The sequence below is a fragment of the Podarcis vaucheri genome (assembly GCF_965113315.1).
Source record: "Podarcis vaucheri genome assembly, chromosome: 6".
NCBI classification, from domain to species: domain Eukaryota; kingdom Metazoa; phylum Chordata; class Lepidosauria; order Squamata; family Lacertidae; genus Podarcis; species Podarcis vaucheri.
This window is the reverse complement of record NC_138764.1, coordinates 44,247,324-44,267,731: the sequence shown is the minus strand read 5'-3', so window position 1 is coordinate 44,267,731 and position 20,408 is coordinate 44,247,324. Positions and strand designations below refer to the sequence as shown.

The following is a 20,408-nucleotide window of genomic DNA, read 5'->3' as shown; positions in this document are numbered from 1 at the left end:
GATATTCGGTTAATATCCTTCGTAGAGTCTACCTGAGTTACTGGTTTTAGTGGAAATGCAAAAGATTGAACCTAGAACCTTCTGCTGCATGCAAAAAATGTGCTCTGTTGGTGAGGTCCAGAGAGAACAGAGAGAACATGAGAACAGTGACATCAGTTCTCATGACAACATGGGAACAGTGATCTCCTGCTTGTGCAATGCTCTCCTCAAGGAGGCAACTTGATGCCATCTTTATCTAGTTTTAGGTCTGTCTCCCCTTCCGCTCCCTTTGCGTGCTTTTGGTCTTCAGGTGCTAGACGAAAATGTTCACTTCGACCAGGCCTTTGGCTGATTGGCATCCGGTCCTCTTTTAAATGTGTTTTGGGAAAGGGGGTTATTGGTTTGTTGTTGTTCTTATTTTTACTATGTATTTTGTGGTTTTTATATTGCAGTTTTATGTTCTGAACCACCCTGAGATCTATGGATTTAATAACTTAATAAACAACAGCAGCAACAGCAGCAAACACAACAACAACAATTAACAACAGTCAATACTTTCCCCTTCAGATTGCTACTGAGTGGGAAAAGAACCAACAACTATGGCTGTCAACAATTGGCAATAGGTATCTCGGGCTCCCAGTATCAGGGTAGGGTCTATGTTCAGCTTTGGGGTAGTAAATTCCTCTCAGCCACACTCCCCTAAGAAATAAAAACAAAAGCTTTGCTTTCTTGGTGCTGAATGGGACAGGTAGGGCAGAAGACAGGGAGGCCAACAGTAGATAGAACTCCATTTTCATTCTATCCGAAGACTCCCAACTAAGTTCCATGACTTAAAGCTGCTAATCGCTATACGTATTTGGGAGAAGTTATATTTTGTAAAGGTCACAGTTCATCTGCTGCCATCTTGAGGTAGGCCTACACAGTGAAGCTTTGCTGGAAAATGAGAGCTGTGTCCAGAGTGAGGCTTGAAGCTGTTCGCCAGGAAACAGCTCTCCCCACCCCTAGGAATACGGTGTCCTTTTCCGTTCAATTAACGGTGTCACGCAGTCTGTAACTAGCCTGCCAAGACTCCCAGCAAGTCTATAGATCACTCACAGGGAGGAATGGTGGTTTATTTTTTTGTATAAGATACATTTGCAGGTTTTTATAGTTTTGTCAGTCCCAGCCATAGATTGCCACATTTTCTTTCTTTCTTTTCAGAAATAGCTTTGCAATTTGTTCTCATGAGTCACTTCAGTGCAGGAATGTTTAACGCTGAGGTTATCTGTATAAAAGAATAATTGACTTCCTGTTGGTGAATAGAAATAGTAGGTAGGTGGTGTGATGAATGGTAGCTATTTGCCACTGATTTTTTTGGGGGGGAGGTTATTGCTTTATCTCTGTGATTGGCTTTTTTTTTTTAAGAGCGTCATCTTCATTCCTGTCCTTCATGAAACCTGAAAGTTGGCATATGGGAGTCTCTAATAACTCAATGCTATTTCAACAGTTTCCTTTACTTTGCCAATTAAGTTATTCCTGCACCATGAATTTAAAGATCCATGCCTCATGAAATTGCCAAGACACAGAAATAGACACTACTCTGCAGTTTTGCACTGAATTCCTGGTCGATAAAGAGCAAATAGGCTCTACTATAGGCACCCTTACACTTTCCAAGCTATCATTTATGTCGTCTTTGGAACTGGGACAGAAAGAGAAAACCTGAGAGTACCGTGGTTTGAAAAATAAGTCAAAACAATGGTTAAGAGAAGGAGAGAAAAAACTAAGGGAACTTGAGTTGGCCAGGACTGCTAAGAAAAGTCATTGCAGCAAAGAGGGAGAGAGGAAACAGTAAATAGGCTTTATTTCCTCTCAGGAGAAGAGGGGATGTGACCTAACTGAGCCTACTGAAGCACTTAAAACTCTGTTGTCCTTAATCCTCTCATATACTAACAAGCAAACATGATTTGTTATGTTTTACTGTTGAAATCTCCCACAGCGACATCCTGTTTCCTCATGTGACGTCCAGTTAGTTACACTGGCAGCACCCACAGCTTGTGTGAGTGACCATGGCACCATGACCATCAGCTTGTTCCCAGCAAATTGCTTTTAGTCTTAGCATATTTGCTGCTGTCATTGGTGGGGAAACTGATGTAGGGAAGTGCCCTAAATAAACATTGGAAGGTGGGTGGGAGAAAAGCAACAAATCCTCCTAAAATAGATGCTATTTCATAATTTATCCTTCTTGGCACAAATTGCTTTGTCTGTCATCATATCTGTAGCTACTAATAGGATTTGGTTACCGTAACATCTACATGCTCCTTTTGAAATTTATTAAATGGCACTCCAGTTACTCTTTACTCAACACCCTTCACTGTAACTTGCATGTCAGAATGAGGAAAGGATATTCTGGAAATCGAAGGTAGTTTTTCTTATTTCTGTGTGATAATTGTGCAGTGTCCTGAAATGGTGACTATTAATATGCATGCACTCATTGAGACTTAGTCTTGGGGGCATGTCTGGGTATAGCAGGAAAAAGTAATGGTTTAAAAGCTGTGGAGAGTAAGCTCCAAATGTTTTATACTCAGCTTGATAGAAATTGCCAGTGCACAATGTTGAAATTTGCAATTCTTATTATTATAACCAGCAACTTTGCATTTACACATTCAGGTCCAAATGCAACAATGCTGCATTCCCCCCCCCCATTCCAAAGCTATTCTTCCTTCCTTCCTTCCTTCCTTCCTTCCTATATACATGAAAATGTAAGGCTGTCATCATGTAGCTGCACTGGAGGAATTATAGCCCTGCATCGCAGCCCTGGATTTGCATGAAATCAGGGTGAGGAGAAAAAGAGAAAGCAGGTTGCACCGCAGTAGAGGAAAACAGTGGTTCTAAACAACACAGAGGTTTGAATAAAGTAGAGATGGAGCAAAACGGAGCAAAAAAATGGGCATGAATTTAGCAAATGAGAGAAATGCAAGAAGCAGAGGCTGCGGGGAAGAGGAGGAGGGAGGGAGGAAAGTTTTGACTTGACTGCCCAACATAACAGCCTGCTGCACTGCGTCCAGTTTCAGAATGACATATAATTTGGGATTGGATTATTTTCCTAATTCAGGTCATCTCATGAAATGGCACCTTAGAATTTACTGTTGAAAAGAAGTGAGATGGGTGCTGATTGAGGTGAAGTCGTGTGGATCAAGGCACATACAAGGAGCTACTAATCCACAGTATCAATGGGGTAAATGAGTCCTCAGTATCCCAACCTTCGAGTGGTTCTTTAAAGGCACATTTTAAAGTCCTTTTCCTGCAGAACGAAAGAGAAAACAATACTCCCCTCATGGTTCTCTGGGTTGAAGCCACTGGCCTTTGGCATTCTTAGAATGGAGAGCATTTAAATCGCTAATCATACACATTTCTAGTCCATAAATAACACAATACTCAAAAACTATATAGTTTGAAAAAAATACCTTTTATCTCTTAGACATGCATTTTAACTCATTGACAAGTAAATGTTTTTTTAAAAATCTCGTTGGTAGAGTTATGCTTTCATTGTCAGGATACTGAAAGAATTACTTGCACTTTCAGTTTAGCTCTGCACAAAAATTTAAACCTTGTGTCAAGAAGCAATGTAACACGTTTAAATTAGTATAGATTTTCCCATCATGTTTGGAGAAAATGAAAACCAATGACAGTATAATTGTACCTTCTCTGACAGATCGAAAGAGTTACTGGAATTTCTAAAGGAGACTTAAATATGTTATACTCATTTTTAATGATTTGATTCCGGCGGCAGGGGGGAGATTTATCTATACAGTCCTCTAACCATTGTGACATCAAAGTAGGAGACTCCCTAATGGAAGCTGATTGTGTGTGTGTGTGTGTGTGTGTGTGAGAGAGAGAGAGAGAGAGAGAGAGAGAGAGAGAGAAGCCATAGATATGAAGTAGTAGTAGTAGTAGTAGTAGTTGTTGTTGTTTCCACTGTCCTTCATCCAAGGATCTCAGGGTGGTTTACAATCTAAAAACAGAAAAATGCACAACATAGTAACAAACAAAAGCAATACCCCCCCCAGTTTAAAAGACCATTGTTGTTGTTGTTTAGTTGTTTAGTCGTGTCTGACTCTTCATGACCCCATGGACCAGAGCACGCCAGAGACTCCTGTCTTCCACTGCCTCCCGCAGTTTGGTCAAACTCATGTTGGTATCTTTGAGAACATTGTCCAGCCATTAAAAGGCCATAGATGGTTTGATTAGCTGAAGGCCTACAAGAAGAGGAACATTTTCACCTGGCACTGGAATAAGACCATTGTTTCCTGCAATAGCAATGCATCACATGACTTGCCTGGCTAATGAAACGGGCCTGTCGTACTATGTAGGCTTGTCAAAGGTGTAAGATCTTTGTTTCCAAATGTGTTGACCTGCCCTCTTAACAATTGGGTCAGACTGAGGGGAAAAAGCAAATCTGGGAGCTTTGTACTAAATTGCAACACCATGTTGGTCGTCTAGCATAATGAAATGAGGATTATGTGCTGTTTTGAGACTGTGTCCTAACTGAAACTGCCTGCTGTTGCCCCACCCCAATGAACAGCTACTATCCTGCAGGGAACCTATGTCTAATTCACAACTTTCCCTATTTGAGCTATTGAGCAAATTTATAATTGTTCAAACCTTTAAAACTATGAATAGAATTAAAGAAACAAGTGTTTGTTTATATAAAAAAAGTTTGAAATAACTTTGGATGTACTTTAGTTTTAAAATTTTCAGCAATTTTACATGAAGGCACAGTTTCTGAGAACCATGATCACTGCAGAATCTGCTTCTTCCATGTGTGCAAAGCAGGTGATTTTAGATTTTCAATGAAAGTGAAACCTGGACTACACTACCCGTTTTCTTTGTTAAAAGTTGCTAGCAGATCCTAAGGTGCTGCTGATCGCTCAGGAAATTGGATGGTTTCAGTGTGATCCCAGCTGACAAGTGATATAATTACATCTGTGTGACTGGATAATCTCTTTCATCCATTTGTTGCTTCCTAAAAGCTTTTCCTCTTAATTCACTCTCAGGACTCTGCTTTTTATCCCTTAATCATCTGTTTTGGTTTGTCTGTCAGAGTTTGTTGCAGTGATCAGTATCATTTCCTTCTAAAAGCATATTTTTTTCCACCATCAATTATTTTTTAAAGTTGAATGGCCTCCAAAACCCCACAGAACTCTCTTCTCTAACCTATTGAATAGGCAGTAGTCTCCCCCTCCCCCCCACCGAAAAGATAGGAATCTTTATAGGATCAGAAATACAGTTTGGTCTCTGTAATTACAAACCTGTCATCCTGTATCTGCTTCAGACAAAATCCAAACAAAACAATTATGACTGCAGTAAATTGGTCCTTCAGAACATGCTGTCCATAATTTAGAGGTGATAATAATCTTACTTTAAAACTAGGTGTGGATAATAGTCTCTCTCTGTTGGAATTAATGAAATTTGACATGTTGAAAAGGAGGTAGGTAACGAACATTGAGTCATCTTGTTCTGAGTACTGACCTCTAGCAACAGAAAACTATGATTATTTTTTTTAAACAAACACTAAAAAGACAGTGTTGCACTCTTGTTTTCATCAGCTGGTTATGTTGCTGTTTTCTAAAATAAAATTGAGTTAAGAAATTACCATACTTTCTGTTTTTAAGTGTAGACTGATCAGTTTTTTTTTAAAGAGTGCTTAAATAACTAATATGAACTGTCAAATATTTTGGGGTTTCTAGATAGCATACAAGGACCCTTGTTTTATCTGAATGGCTGAAATACATTTTCTTCAATAACTGAGATTTGGGGATTTATATCCCCAAGTACACAAGATGTGGAGCATAAATTTGATGGTAATGTCACACACCAAAGATGGTGCCTTAAACCTTGAGTGCTGCTCTCTGTAAGTTTCTAGTAAGTAAGCCATGAAGAAATTATTTGGCATTAGATGTAGCTGCCAGACCTAAAAATAGGTCAGTCTTGCAATGAGAGAAATGAAAAGGTTACTCTGGATCACATGATCAGGCAGCACAATAGGAATGGTCACTGCCCATGTGGGCCCAGTCATAGAATTTGAATAATGTGAGCAATTAAGCCAAATAGGCAGTTATTACAGTTAGAATATCAGATAATGATCTCAAGCTTAATATGGAAGATTGGGAGAACTACTCATGCCATTTTAATATCTGGGCTTCATTGGTTCCTGGGGAAAACATAATGGCATGAACACAATCTCTTATGGTGACCCAGATCCCTGACTTGATGTTCCAGGTTGCTACAGCAGAAATAGAGAGAGTACATGAGTTGCCCATCTCTCAAATGCTAAATGGATCCAGAGTTGTCTTCATATGTGCTAACTTCCAGCTAATGGAGAAAAATGCCAAATTGCCGAAGGTCAGTGTGTCCATTTGCCATTGATGAAGCTCAGATCTTCATCAAGATTTCTAAGTTGTGATCTTAGATGTACCCAGGAATTTAAGTGCTTCAAGCACAATCTTTGAGAAACTGGTGTGTAATGCAACTAGGGTTTTCTTTTGAAATTTATAGTTCATAATCAATGGCAAACTTGAACAGCCTCTAATCAACAAAAAGAGCACTCTTTACTCAGCTAGACCTCAAGGCTCCAAACGCCAATGTTTGGAGCCTTGAGGTCTAGCTGAGTAAAGAGTGCTCTTTTTGTTGATTAGAGGCTGTTCAAGTAAGGGAATTCTGTGTGCACAGCAGAACTTCCTCTTCCTCTTCCTCTCCCCCTCCAGCCCCTGCATGCCCCCAGAGTCAGCTCCAGAGAGTTGGAACCCCACTGGTACAGCATTGGGTACAACCCATAAATTCTAGTTCTCAGCCACAGGAAAATGGCTGGACTATGAAAGAGACTGAAAATACAGGAGATTTTGTCTCTGGAGATTCTGAGTGTCAGTGTGTTTTTTTGTTTTTGTTTTTGTTTTTGTTTACTGAACTCTTTGTTAGAGGTGTGTATGGGAGAATCCAAAGGATGTATATTCATATCTTGAAGGAATTATGTAAGCATTGAGCTACATTGCATTGATTTGTTAGATCAAAGGGCCTCTGTGGAATATTGCTGTTGGGCACACATAGCCCACGTTTGCCTCAGCACAGATATCCAATAATGGGATTCATATTCATTTCTTCTTATATGTTATGTGTAGAGAGTCAAGAGGGACCACACTGTTGTTTCACTGCACATTGCTTCTAGAAGAAAGAGATGTTCTGCAGGGTATTTATGGAGAAATGTATGTTCCTGCTGCAACGGTTCTCATGAGAAATGGTGTTGTACACACCACCACAATCTTCAAGTGGTACGATATCCTAGGAGTTCCAGCACTTGCCCAGTGTTCATGTTTTCTTTTGGGAATGAGGCACAGCGGAGGCTGTGGTGTCTTTATGATATATGGTTTGGTTTTTTTACACATACGTACAACCTGAGCCTATGATGGAGGGGTTCATAGCATTAACACCAAAAGGGTATTGCTTCTTCCACAGCCACAGTCTTGGATTCAAACAGAAATCGAACATTGCTCTCAGATATTGCTCTGATTCTCTCTCCAGCTTGCTGCTTTACTTCTAGATCATATCACTGCCACTCAACTCTCATTCTGGCTTCGTCCTTTTAGCTAAACATGAGCTGGGGCAGGGGACCCACCCATTTGCTGTCTCCCACAGAGCCCCTTTCCTTTGTTTTCCTTAATGGCCCATCACCCAGACAATCACTTCAACAGGAAACTAGCCCAACTTATATTTCAACACTTGCTAGATGCAGGGGATGGAGGGTTTCTGCCTACAGCCTACTTCCTCCCCGTCAAACTCATAACACTAGAAGGACTTGAGGTCTACAGATTTTCTATCTTTTAGAAAACTTTTTGACTTTCTGTTTCTTTGTACAGTTGTGAAACCCAGGAACTCTCAAAAGAGTCAACTTTATCAGTTACCAGTTTCCAAGTTCACCCCATCGTGGGGATTCGAACCGCCGACCTTCCGATCAGCAAGCCCAAGAGGCTCAGTGGTTTAGACCACAGCGCCACCTGCGCCCCAGCTCTGTCCCAGCTCCTGCCAATCTAGCAGTTCGAAAGCATGCCAGTGCAAGTAGATAAATAGGTACCGCTGCGGCAGGAAGGTAAATGGTGTTTTCCGTGCGCTCTGGCATTCGTCATGGTCCTCCATGTGCCAGTAGCAGTTTAGTCATGCTGGCCACATGACCCAGGAAACTGTCTGTGGACAAACGCTGGCTCCCTTGCGCCGCAACCCCATAGTCGCCTTTGACTGGACTTAACCATCCAGGGGTCCTTTACCTTTTACCTTTTTACCTGTTTCATAGTGCTCGTACAAATTGAAGGCACTATTCAGTTCCTATCCTGCAAAGAGCTGGAACTTTCAGGTGGTTCATTGATAATGAAGCTGACTTATGCTGTGTCACACTATTGGTCTTTCTTACCCAGTACTGCTTGTTCTGTCAACAGATTTCCAAGGACTCAGCAGATCTTTCCCACCACAGCTAGCTTTTAACTTGAAATGCCAGGAATTGAAACCTAGAGCCATTTGTGTGCAAGGCATGTGCCTTATTGTGGTGCTATAAGTTCTTCCTATTGTGTGAATTAATCTTTCTGTGATTGTCCTAAAATGACATGGCTTGGCATGGCTTCAGGAAATGATTAAAGTGAGAAATGGATTGTTTCTAAGCACCATCCTTCTATACAGGGGGAATCATGGTGATTGACCTGTAAAGATTATTTAGGCCCGTAGTATTTTTACAGCCACTCTAGAGAAGTGATAAATACATACATGGTTTCCTTGCTTTAGCTGAATAAATATAGATTAATGGTGTAATGATCAATTAAGAACTTATAATCCATCTGCTTCTTTTTAATCTAAAATGTGACAATGCATTCTGGAGCTGGGATGTTTCGGGGGTTTGGCTGGTGGTGGGGGGAGTTGTTGCTGTTGGGGTTTTTTTTAGATTTTGTTGTGATTGATGTGGAAATTGTTTAGTTTGGTTTTGTATTTTTTATGTTTTATTTATTGTTTATGAGTACTTTTGCTATGTTGTAGTTATGTATTCCTTTTCATTTTGTAAGCTGTCTTGAGCATGGCTTGAACTGTGGAAAGGTGGCATACACATAAAAGTATGTATGTATGTATATATGTATGAATGTATGAATGAATGTATCTTCCCAAAACTGAACTCAATTATTATTTTGCAAAATAATTATATTTATGGAGTTCTACTGTGTCCAAGTATTTTCATGACAAATCCACATATGAAGGCCGAGTCAATTGTGGAAAAGATGTGTGATTGATCCTTCAGCACGGACTGAGAATATGATTATCTTCTCTTTTGCTAGGTTTATTGGTCTGGCGGAAAACACCACTGAGAAGAGTGCTTGACATAACTGGGACAATTTTCGATCGCTATCATGAAGAAAAGCAGGAGTGTGATGACAGTCACCACAGATGGTGTAAGTGTGTGTTTTATATATGTACAGGGGGCTACTTTCACCTAGTTAATTCGCATTCCAGTTGACACAGTCGTTTTTATATTCATTACTTTGCCTCCTATTTAAAAGACTTCTTATTCACAACAGGTACAGGCACTTACATTAAGGCATTTCTTTGAGAACATCAGCCAGTCACACACTTCCTGCTGCTTTAAATATATATTAGCAAGAAGTGCCAGTGTCCTTTGTGACACATGATTTATGATTTTGCAGAAAAACAGTATATTGGTCTGCATAGAGAACTGAAAGTTGGCTTGCTCATAGCTGAGATAAAGCTAGATCCATTGGGTACAGAATTTGCTCCCACTTAAGAGGAAAATGGCTTTGGTACAAAGGCAGGCCCAGTAGCATCATCTTTGGCCTCCATGCCCATTGCTGTGTTGGCACCTTCCCTGAGTCTCCTGTGCCAGCAGGCTGGTACCTACTGTTTTAATTTCCCCCAAAGCCTCTAAGGCAAGCATAGGCAAAGTCGGCCTTCCAGATGATTTGGGACTACAACTCCCATCGTCCCTGACCACTGGTCCTGTTAGCTAGGGCTGATGGGAGTTGTAGTCCCAAAAACATCTGGATGGCCGAGTTTGCCTATGCCTGCTTTAAGGCTATCAATGGCTACTAGCCACGATAACTATATACAGTGGTACCTCGGGTTAAGAACTTAATTCGTTCTGGAGGTCTGTTCTTAACCTGAAACTGTTCTTAACCTGAGGTACCACTTTAGCTAATGGGGCCTCCTGCTGCCGCTGCGCAATTTCAGTTCTCACCCTGAAGCAAAGTTCTTAACCTGAGGTACTATTTCTGGGTTAGCTGAGTCTGTAACCTGAAGCGTCTGTAACCTGAAGCGTCAGTAACCTGAAGCATTTGTAACCCAAGATACTACTGTATTACATTCATTATCACAGGCAGGATGCCTGTGAATACCAACTTATGGGGGACATGAGTGGAAGAGTACTGTTGCACTCATGTTCTCTTTGTGGGTGTTGATCTGTTTCAAAAGAGAGCTCTTGTTATGTTCTTAGTGTTGCTCCAGAGAAATGTGGGAACTTCAAACCATATCTCAAAAGCTTTCTGGTGCTGATCGCAGTTCTGCTGCTGCCACCACCAGAGACTGGCAATGCTGGAGGGCCCCATCCAGGTCTTTTTGCTGAGTTCTGTCTCAAACCTCAAACACTGAGCATATCTATTTCCTTATGAAAATAAGTTCTTCCCTGGGAGGAAATGGGAGTCACTGGAAGGTGAGATACCCCACCCTGCAAAAATCTTGTTTGAATCCCCCCCGACATTCTTAATGTTCAAAAGGTCCACATGAATTTCTCATGCTCTGATGTGCTCTTTTTTCCACATTTGTTCTGGACTAGTTTTAAAGTATGAGGGGTTGGAGAGAAAAATTATTTAACTAGGCTGCTAAATTCCCCTCTCCCCCACTTTACTTTGGTGTAGATTGCAACCCTTTAAAAAAGGGAAGTAGCAAAGCTATATAAGGTTATTAGCTACAAGAATGTGCCATGTTAGTGACAAGAAAGAAGTTACTACTCAATATTTTTAGTCAACTATTGACCTTTCTCCAATTGTTTAAACTATTGTGATGGAACTATGCTTTCAGAAGCCCTTGTATTACCAAATTGGCCTGAATGTAAGCCACAGTCCCCCCCAAAAAAATTCTGCCAGGGCTTCAAGTTCAAGTGCGGCTTATATTTGTGACCTTACGCCACCAGCAAAGGTCCCCCCACCCCAAGAAGCAGCCCAGGAGAGTGGGGCAATGGCACGCAGCCTGCCCGCTGCTCCCAAGCCTCCCCCGAGCCGTCGGAGTGGGAGGCCGCCGGCAAAGTGGCATGACTCCCCCACCCAGAGAACTGCCAGGAGTGCGGGGCAATGGCACACAGCCTGCCCGCTGCTCCCAAGCCTCCCCTGAGCCTCTGGAAAGAAGGGGGAAGGGGGGGAGACCACTGGCAGGAAGCAGCCCGGGGATTTTCTTTTTTTCCTCCTCCCCCTTCAATTTTAAAGGTGCGGCATATTTGTGGGTGCGGGTTATATTTGGGCCAATATGGTATTCTGGTCTGTTGTTTGGCTTCACAAATTGTGCAGTCGGTCAAGCCTTGTCTTCACTAAGCACGACCTGTAACAAGGTTTGTTCTTGGTTACACCCCATGGTTAATTTGGAAAGAGCTTACGAACAAGTCTGGGTTTGGATGACACACCAAGTCAAGAGTGGGGAATGTTTCTGGCTCCATGGGCCTAGATCATTATCAGGATCAGTCTCACAGGCCATATTTAACAGGTAGATAGCCACTGACCTGTCAATTACCCGGTGGCACAATGATGTCAGGTGCTGCTGAAACGAAGGGGTTTGTTGTTTTTTAAGCAGGCTCTGTTTTGTCATTGGATGAGCAGGGGTTAAATCCTGCTGCTTTGGTTGTGCACCCCATTCCCTTCTGGGAACAGGAGCATGCAGTTAACACAGAATTCTACCTTGCCCACCTGATAACCTCATAATTCATATCAGTTAGTGGACAGGTAGGTAAGGTTTTGGGAAAACGGACTTATGGGCCAGCTTGGAACTCCTGACATGCCGAAACTGGCCCATGGGCCAAAGGTTCGTCACCTCTGTACTAAGCAAAACCTTGGCTTGGTTCATGGCAACAAAGCAGCAAATAGGACCAGAGGTGTGTGGCAAAGCGACTGCATTCTGCTCTCTGGAAGCCTGCATATCTATGCGAAGTTAAACTTTGGCTTGGCATGACACATGAATCAGGCCATTATGCCCCTTTGATTTCAGGGGCATGGAAGGAGTTCAGCATGTGCTTAAGTTACCTGTTTAGGCTGATGGGTGAATTGCACCCAACACCATTCTGAACTGGCTTTTTACTCATTTACAGCTATTTTGTAATTTCACTGTTGTAGTCACAAGCTGGAAGCCAATCACACAGCTTGCCAAAATATATTAGTGCAGAATTGAATATGCTTATTTATCTGTATTTATACATGTTATCAAAACACACACACACACACACACACACACACACACACACACACACACTATATGTTGAAAAACTATTTTACAGTGGTATCTCAGGTTACATACGCTTCAGGTTACAGACTCCGCTAACCCAGAAATAGTACCTCGGGTTAAGAACTTTGCTTCAGGATGAGAACAGAAATCGTGCTTTGGCAGCGCGGTGGCAGCGGGAGGCCCCATTAGCTAAAGTGGTGTTTCAGGTTAAGAACAGTTTCAGGTTAAGAATGGACCTCCAGAATGAATTAAGTACTTAACCCGAGGTACCACTGTATATGTTCTTCATGTGAATGAACAGTGTACATTTCCATTTTGTATTTGTAAGCATTATTGATATTCTAATTCATGAAATGGAATCCCTGTATAAATAAAATCTCTAATTTTTTAAACTTTTTTTTACAGAATGTGAAAGATTACTTAGAATGCGGCCTGAGCAAGTCTTATAGCGCATCTAGTAACACCCTTGGCATAGATCTCTGGAGAGGAAGAAGATGCTGCTCTGGTAATTTGCAGTTGCCACCACTGTCACAAAGGCAGAGTGAAAGAGCAAGAACACCAGATAACATTTCTAGACCCACGACTTTGCCCCTACTGAACCTTCCCAGCATTGCCATTACCACTTACCAGGATAGGTAAGTTTCTCAAAGAGAGATTACATCTGGGAAGTTTGTTGTGTATTATCTTGAGTTCTTCAGGCCTTTCTTTTATTAGAAAGACTGTTTCATAACAAGAAATGCTCGTGTTTCAAAACCGGATTTCCATGGCATGTGCATTTTATAAAAATCATTAAGAGGTGAAGTAGTTTACCACGCACTCTTCTGGAATTTTAAACAAAGTTGCTATTTTAGGAAACTTTATTCCTTGATCCTTTGACCATGTTAAGTGTACACCAAGAGCCATGGAATGCTGAAAGGATGAGGGTAAAAGAGAACTGAGGAGTAATGAGGGTGAATTGGCTTTCTAGAGCTTCTAACAGTTTACCTGTATCCCTGAACAGGAGCACTCCTGGGGGCGGATATACTGCAGTATTTTGTTGCAGGTTCTACTTGTTCAATTTAATTTGTAAAATACCGTATTTTTTGCACCATGACACTCACTTTTTTCCTCCTAGAAATTAAGGGAAAATGTATGTGCGTGTTATGGAGGGAATGCCTACGGGTGGCATGCCTACGGATTTTCCTCATCTAAAAACTATGTGCGTGTTATGGTCGGGTGCGTGTTATAGAGCGAAAAATACGGTATTTTTCTAGTATAAAGATGCAATATATATGCTTAAAAATTTAATGATAATATAATTGCTGTATTGCTGTATTTTGCCTTTATAATGTCTTCAAAAGGTTTTAAGAGTAACAATCCATATTCTCAAGGAAACTTTATCTGCAAACTTTCCAGAGACTATTAGAATATATTTGAGGGCATGAGCAGAATGTGTATCTTTCAGCAAGAACTACTTAATGAATTCTGTTGGATGTTAGTGATGCCTTGTTCAACAAAAATTCATGGGGGCGTGAAGCCCTTTCTTTTCACAAATCCAAAATGAATAGCAAAGAAAAGGCATGTGTCTTTTCTTAGGATACCCAATGCATTATGTTTGAACAGCTTGTCTCCTTTTGCCTTTAATCTGTATAGCTTTCTATTACTTTAGAAAGATGAAACATTCTTTGATCTTACTACCTTTGCATACATTCATTTAAAAAACTTAAAACTTTTCCAACCTGGATATGTTGCAAGATCCCAACACTATTGTCAGGGAACTGACATCAGAGGAAAGGGAGGTGGTAGGGCTCCCAGAGGCTGGGAGAGAGTCAGCAGCTAAAGCAGGGACCAGCAGGGGGAGCGAGGGGTCTCTGGAGGAGGATCTCAGTAATGCTGAGAGAGACGCAGCAGCCAAGGCAGGGACCAGCAGGGGAGAGAAAGGGGTGAGAGACACGTCCAGCGAAAACAGCGGGGAGGTGTCAGAAGCAACCGTAGGGAGACCCATACTTCGCCGGAAGCTGCCACGTCGTGAGTCCAGGAGACGCGTTTCCGTTAAGGAGCTTCTTTGCTGGAAACGCTTCCGCAGGCAGCCACTGTCAGACTCTACTAGTGACTAGAGCAGACATGTCTGAGGAGCTCTGTCACACACAGAGGTTTGTGGAGCCGCACAAACTCTGAGGGGGCACAGTTTTAAGCACAAGCAGCTAATCATCCCCTCACAGCAGTCTGACAGTCTTTGTACGCTGCCTGTGCAGGAGAAAGCATCATGAGCAACCCAGCCGGAACCGGAGAGGCAGGGGTTGGAGCTGGTCCAAGCTTGGAAGAAAGGTATCAAGCTTTGGAGGTCCAACTTGCGCTGCAGACGGCGAGGCTCGAGGAGAGAAGGGCTCAGGATGCAGACAAGAAGGGGAGAACCACTCAGTTCCCCAGAAAGGTACCAGGATTGGTGCAGAAGTTTGGGGGGGACCCCAAGGATTACCATGCCTTTAGGACAGAGATGCAATATGCCCTTAATGTGCAGTTTGATGAGTTCCCTGATGAGGAATCGCGAGTTGCTTTCGTAATTGGGCATCTTGAGAAGGGGGCGCGAGACTGGGTTCGACCCCTGATGGCAACGCACAATGATATCCTAAAGGACACTATGAAGTTCTTTCGTGCAATGGATATCATGTTTTCCAGCGATATTGAGGAAGGGGTGGTGCGCAGACAGCTAATGGCTTGCAAGCAGGGAAGCCGATCTGTCCGTGAGTACTGGACTGAATTTACCATGCTGATTCACAGATTGGGGTGGGATTTATCGGCGGCACCCATTCAGATGCTATTTGAAGAAGGTCTTTCTTCGGCTGTGAAAGACGAGCTGTCCCGGAGCCCCAGGGCAGTGTCTATGGATCAGCTGACCAAATCTGCGCTGACCATTGGAGCGCGCCAGGAGGCAAGAGCCTTGGAGAGGCGGGAAGGGAGAGGGGAACGTTGGAAGGAGTTCCGCATTCCAGACATTCCTGAGCCAGCTTTCCCGCCGGCAGAGCCGATGGAAATCGGAACAGCGCGCGCGCGCGCAGTTTCAAAGCCCAGTGAGGGGGCTAAGAAGGAGGGAAAAGGAGCCCGGAAATGCTATCTCTGCCAACAGCCAGGCCACTTTGCCAGAGTCTGCCCCCAGAGGAAGGAATGGCAAGGGATGGTGGGAGCTGTTGAGGGGGGAGAGCAGGGAGAAACGGAGCAGGTAAAAGCCAACGCCTGGTTGCCACAGTCAGGGCACTGCAGCCAGGCCAAAGAGCAGTGAAAGTGCCCGTGCCAGAAGCTCCTCGACCTGCTCTAATGATTGAAGTGTCGCTAGAGCTGCAAAATGGACACCCCCTAAAAATAAAGGCGCTGTTGGACTCAGGCAGCTCCTGCAATTTTATGAGCAAGGAGTTTGCTGCTGAACACCAGATACAGACGATCCCTTTAAGCAACCCCCTGCAGGTGACCACGATCGATGGCAGGGAACTGTTGGGAGGAGGAGTCAGCTTGCAGACCGTCCCAATGATAATGAGGGTGGCAAGGCACACAGAACTGATAGCGTTTAATGTGGCCACCTTGGGAGGCGCTCCCATTATTTTGGGAATGAGCTGGCTAGCCCTACATGATCTGCTGGTGGGCTGGCATCAAAGAGTGGTTTCCTTCGGTTCAGTACATTGCTTAGAACACTGCAGGGGGGAAAAGGGGTCAGCAGGGGCCCAAGCCACCCTGGCAGGGACTGAAGTAATGGAGAAGGGGAAGGTGCCACCACAGTATGCTGATCTCAGCGACGTGTTCAGCGAGAAGGAAGCTGACCAACTACCCCCGCATAGGCCCTTTGATTGCCAGATCAATTTACTCCCTGGAGCACAGCTTCCTGTAGGCAAGTTGTATGCCATGTCAGACAGGGAAATGCAGGAGTTGCAAGAGTTCATTGACAAGAACCTGAAGAGAGGCTTCATCAGAGAGTCCAAGGCAGCGGGGGGTAGCCCAGTGTTTTTTGTGGATAAAAAGCACACGGACAAGCCGAGACTTGTATGTGATTTCAGGCGGTTAAATGCAGTGACAGAGCCGGCGGCTTTTCCTATGCCCAGGATTGATGATATTTTGACCAGGGTGCGGAAGGGAAAGATTTTTACACAGCTGGACCTAAGGGGGGCGTACAACCTGATACGTATAAGGAAAGGGGATGAATGGAAAACCACCATGTTCACCCCTTTGGGGGCATTTGAATACCTCGTGATGCCTTTTGGATTACAAACAGGCTCCGCGTGTTTTCAATCATTCATGAACCACGTACTGGGGCCTTTGCTCTACAAGAATTGCGTGGCCTTCCTAGATGATGTGTTGGTGTATTCGGAGAATGAGGAGCAACATGTGAGAGACGTCAGAGAAGTGTTGAGCAGGCTGCAAGCCAACAGGCTGTGGGTGAAACTGGAGAAGTGTCAGTTTCATACCAAGGAGGTGGAATTCCTGGGGTACCGCTTGTCAGACAAGGGGTTGGCCATGGACCCCGGCAAGGTTCAAGCAGTGCTGGAATGGAAAACACCCAAAACCAAGAAGGATGTGCAGAGGTTCCTAGGGTTTGGAAACTTTTATCGTAAGTTCATCCGAAACTTCGCCCACCTGACGGCGCCCATCACGGACTGTCTCAGCAGTAAGAAGAAATTTGTTTGGACGGCGGAGGCGGAGCGAGCGTTTGAGGAACTGAAAAGGGCCTTCGCCTCTGATGAACAACTTCTGCATGTGGATTTACAAAAAAAGCTGAGGGTCGAAACAGACGCATCTGACAGAGCCATAGGGGCGGTGCTTCTTCTGCAGCCGGGGAAGGAGGAGTCAGAGTGGCGACCGTGTGCCTTCTTTTCGCGAAAGCTGAACAAATCCGAGAGGAACTACACGGTGTACGACCGGGAACTTCTTGCGATTCATGAGGCTTTCCGGAGATGGAGGCACCTGCTAATTGGTGCACAACATAAGGTGCAACTGTGCACGAACCATAAGAATCTAGAGTATTGGAGAACTGCGCGAGTGCTCAACCAACGGCAGTTGAGATGGGCCCAGGAGTTCTCCAAATTTAACTTTGAGATTTGTTATGTGCCAGGCCCAGAGAACGTTAGGGCGGACGCTCTCTCACGCAAACCTGAATATTTGGAGGGGGAGGGAGCACCCGAAGAGACCCATGTCATTCCAGAGGACCGCTGGGTGTGTGGGGCGGCATTGGTGGGGCAAAGGGAACTGATAGAGGGAACGGTGCAGGATGAATACGCCCAGGACAAACTCAGGGGTCTCAGGAGGGAGGGAGACAAACCCGGGGGTTTTGAGGAGAGAAACGGGGCGTTGTACTACAAGGGAGCGTTATATATACCTGAAGGGGAATTGAGGGAAAAGGTACTCAAGCAACTGCACGATAGCCCCACAGCAGGGCATTTTGGGCAACACAAAACCATGTGGCTGGTTACCAGGGAATTCTGGTGGCCCAAGGTCAGGGAAGATGTGCGGGAGTATGTGAGAGGGTGTGACCAATGCCAACGAGCCAAGGGGGAGAGGCGGGCACCGGCAGGTTTATTAGAACCACTACCCACGCCGGAAAGACCATGGGAGGCAGTGGCAATAGATTTCATGACTGATCTGCCAAGGTCCAGAGGGAAAACAGCCATCATGGTTGTGGTAGACCTGTTAACCAAGATGGCCCACTTTATAGCCTGCTCACATGCGGTCACAGCGGAAGAAACCGCTAAATTGTTTGTGGAAAATGTGTTTAGGCTGCATGGCGCCCCCTTGAGGGTGGTTTCTGACCGAGGGAAACAATTTACTTCCAGGTTCTGGAGGAAGCTCATGAGCTTATTGCATGTAGAGGTGAATTTCTCAACTGCCCGTCATCCAGAAACCAACGGGCAGGCGGAAAGAGCTAATGGTGTCCTCCAGCAATATTTGAGGTGTTATGTGAATGACAGAGAGAATGATTGGGTGGAGAAGCTGGCGTTGGCAGAATTTGCCTACAACAATGCAGAGAACGTGTCCACGGGGATGAGCCCCTTTTTGGCTAATCACGGGTGTCATCCCCGAGCCTTCCCAGGGGGGGAAGGGGAGAACTGGAGCGTTCCAGCTGCAGAACAGTTCGTTGAAGAAATGGAAGTGATCCATCGCCAGCTCCAACTTAACTTAAACAGGGCTAAGGAGGAATATAAGAGGCAGGCAGACAAAACCAGAAGGGAAGGGGAAAGCATTAGGGTGGGGGACCAGGTGTGGCTGTCCACCCAAGGGTTACCATTCAAAGGGGGTTGTAAGAAGTTAAGACCCAAAAGGCTGGGCCCATTTGAAGTCACGCAGCAGGTCAACCCAGTGGCTTTCAGACTCCGGTTACCGAACCACATGAAGCTGCACCCAGTGTTCCACAGGTCGTTGCTGTCACCGTATAAAGGGGACAGAGAAGGGAGGGTCAATAGGGGACCAGCTATGGAGGAAAAAGAACACAGCTACCATGTAGCGGAGATTCTCGATTCCAGGTGGAAGGGGGATCAAGTAGAGTATTTGGTAATGTGGGAAGGGGAGCCGGAGTCGGAAAACACCTGGGTCATGGCAGAGGATGTAGATGACGAGGTTTTGATAGAAACTTTTCATCAGAGATTCCCTCGTAAACCTCAGCCAGTGGCGAGGTTCCGGAGGGAATACTTCGCCACCACCGACGAAGAAGAAGAGTTGGAGGGGTTCTCTGATTCCGAGGCGGAGGAGGATTCAGCGAGTCGGAACGAAGACCGATGGAGGGAAATGTTCGAGACGTCTGAAGATGAAGAGGATTCTTTTCGGGGTTTTAGCTCCTCACCGCCCAGAGGAGAGAGTAGGGGCGGGGGGGAAGGGGGCCCTGGAGGGGAGGTGGATGTCAGGGAACTGACATCAGAGGAAAGGGAGGTGGTAGGGCTCCCAGAGGCTGGGAGAGAGTCAGCAGCTAAAGCAGGGACCAGCAGGGGGAGCGAGGGGTCTCTGGAGGAGGATCTCAGTAATGCTGAGAGAGACGCAGCAGCCAAGGCAGGGACCAGCAGGGGAGAGAAAGGGGTGAGAGACACGTCCAGCGAAAACAGCGGGGAGGTGTCAGAAGCAACCGTAGGGAGACCCATACTTCGCCGGAAGCTGCCACGTCGTGAGTCCAGGAGACGCGTTTCCGTTAAGGAGCTTCTTTGCTGGAAACGCTTCCGCAGGCAGCCACTGTCAGACTCTACTAGTGACTAGAGCAGACATGTCTGAGGAGCTCTGTCACACACAGAGGTTTGTGGAGCCGCACAAACTCTGAGGGGGCACAATTTTAAGCACAAGCAGCTAATCATCCCCTCACAACTATTAATGAACAAGTTCAGTCTAAAGTATGTTACTTAAAGTCTTAAACGGCTCAGGACTGCAATACCTCAAGGACAGCCTCTCCCCTTATGAACCAACCCAGACCCTGCAACAATCATCTGAGGCCCTTATTTGTGCGCCTCCTTTATGAGAAGTTTGGAGGGTGGCAACATAAGAATGGGCTTTTCCTGCCTTGGCTCTATGCTTGCAGGATATTCTTCCCAGGGAGGTTTGGCTGGCACCTTTAGATGCCAGGCAAATAACACCTATCTGCTCCCAGACCTTTGACTAGTTAAACAATTTATGGCCTCACTTCATTCATGGGAGTAAGAAGCATCCATCAGTAATCCTGTCACCCTGAATGATGATGTTATTGCTCTTCCTCTGAAAAAAAGAGAGAGGCCTAGAGTTGTGTTTCCCCCATCAGCTGTATGGATCACCAGCAGACTACAGTGGTACCTCAGGTTAAGTACTTAATTCGTCCCAGAGGTCTGTTCTTAACCTGAAACTGTTCTTAACCTGAAGCACCACTTTAGCTAATGGGGCCTCCTGCAGCTGCCGCACCGCCGGAGCAAGATTTCTGTTCTCATCCTGAAGCAAAGTTCTTAACCTGAAGC

The 20,408-nt window shown here is 44.7% G+C and overlaps 1 protein-coding gene across 2 annotated transcripts in view; it reads left to right on the top strand.

The window, feature by feature from the left end:
- PDE4B (phosphodiesterase 4B) overlaps positions 1–20,408 on the top strand; it is a 261,207-nt gene that overhangs the window by 25,813 nt on the left and 214,986 nt on the right. The window contains exons 1-3 of one of the 2 annotated variants that reach the window (XM_082227591.1): positions 6,344–6,360; positions 9,324–9,437; positions 12,889–13,118. In XM_082227591.1, coding sequence (XP_082083717.1) covers positions 9,396–9,437; positions 12,889–13,118 — 272 coding nt within the window. In that variant the 5' untranslated portion in view covers positions 6,344–6,360; positions 9,324–9,395. Of the gene's footprint in view, positions 1–6,343; positions 6,361–9,323; positions 9,438–12,888; positions 13,119–20,408 lie in introns of those variants that run through there. The other variant, XM_082227590.1, reaches the window with a different exon arrangement.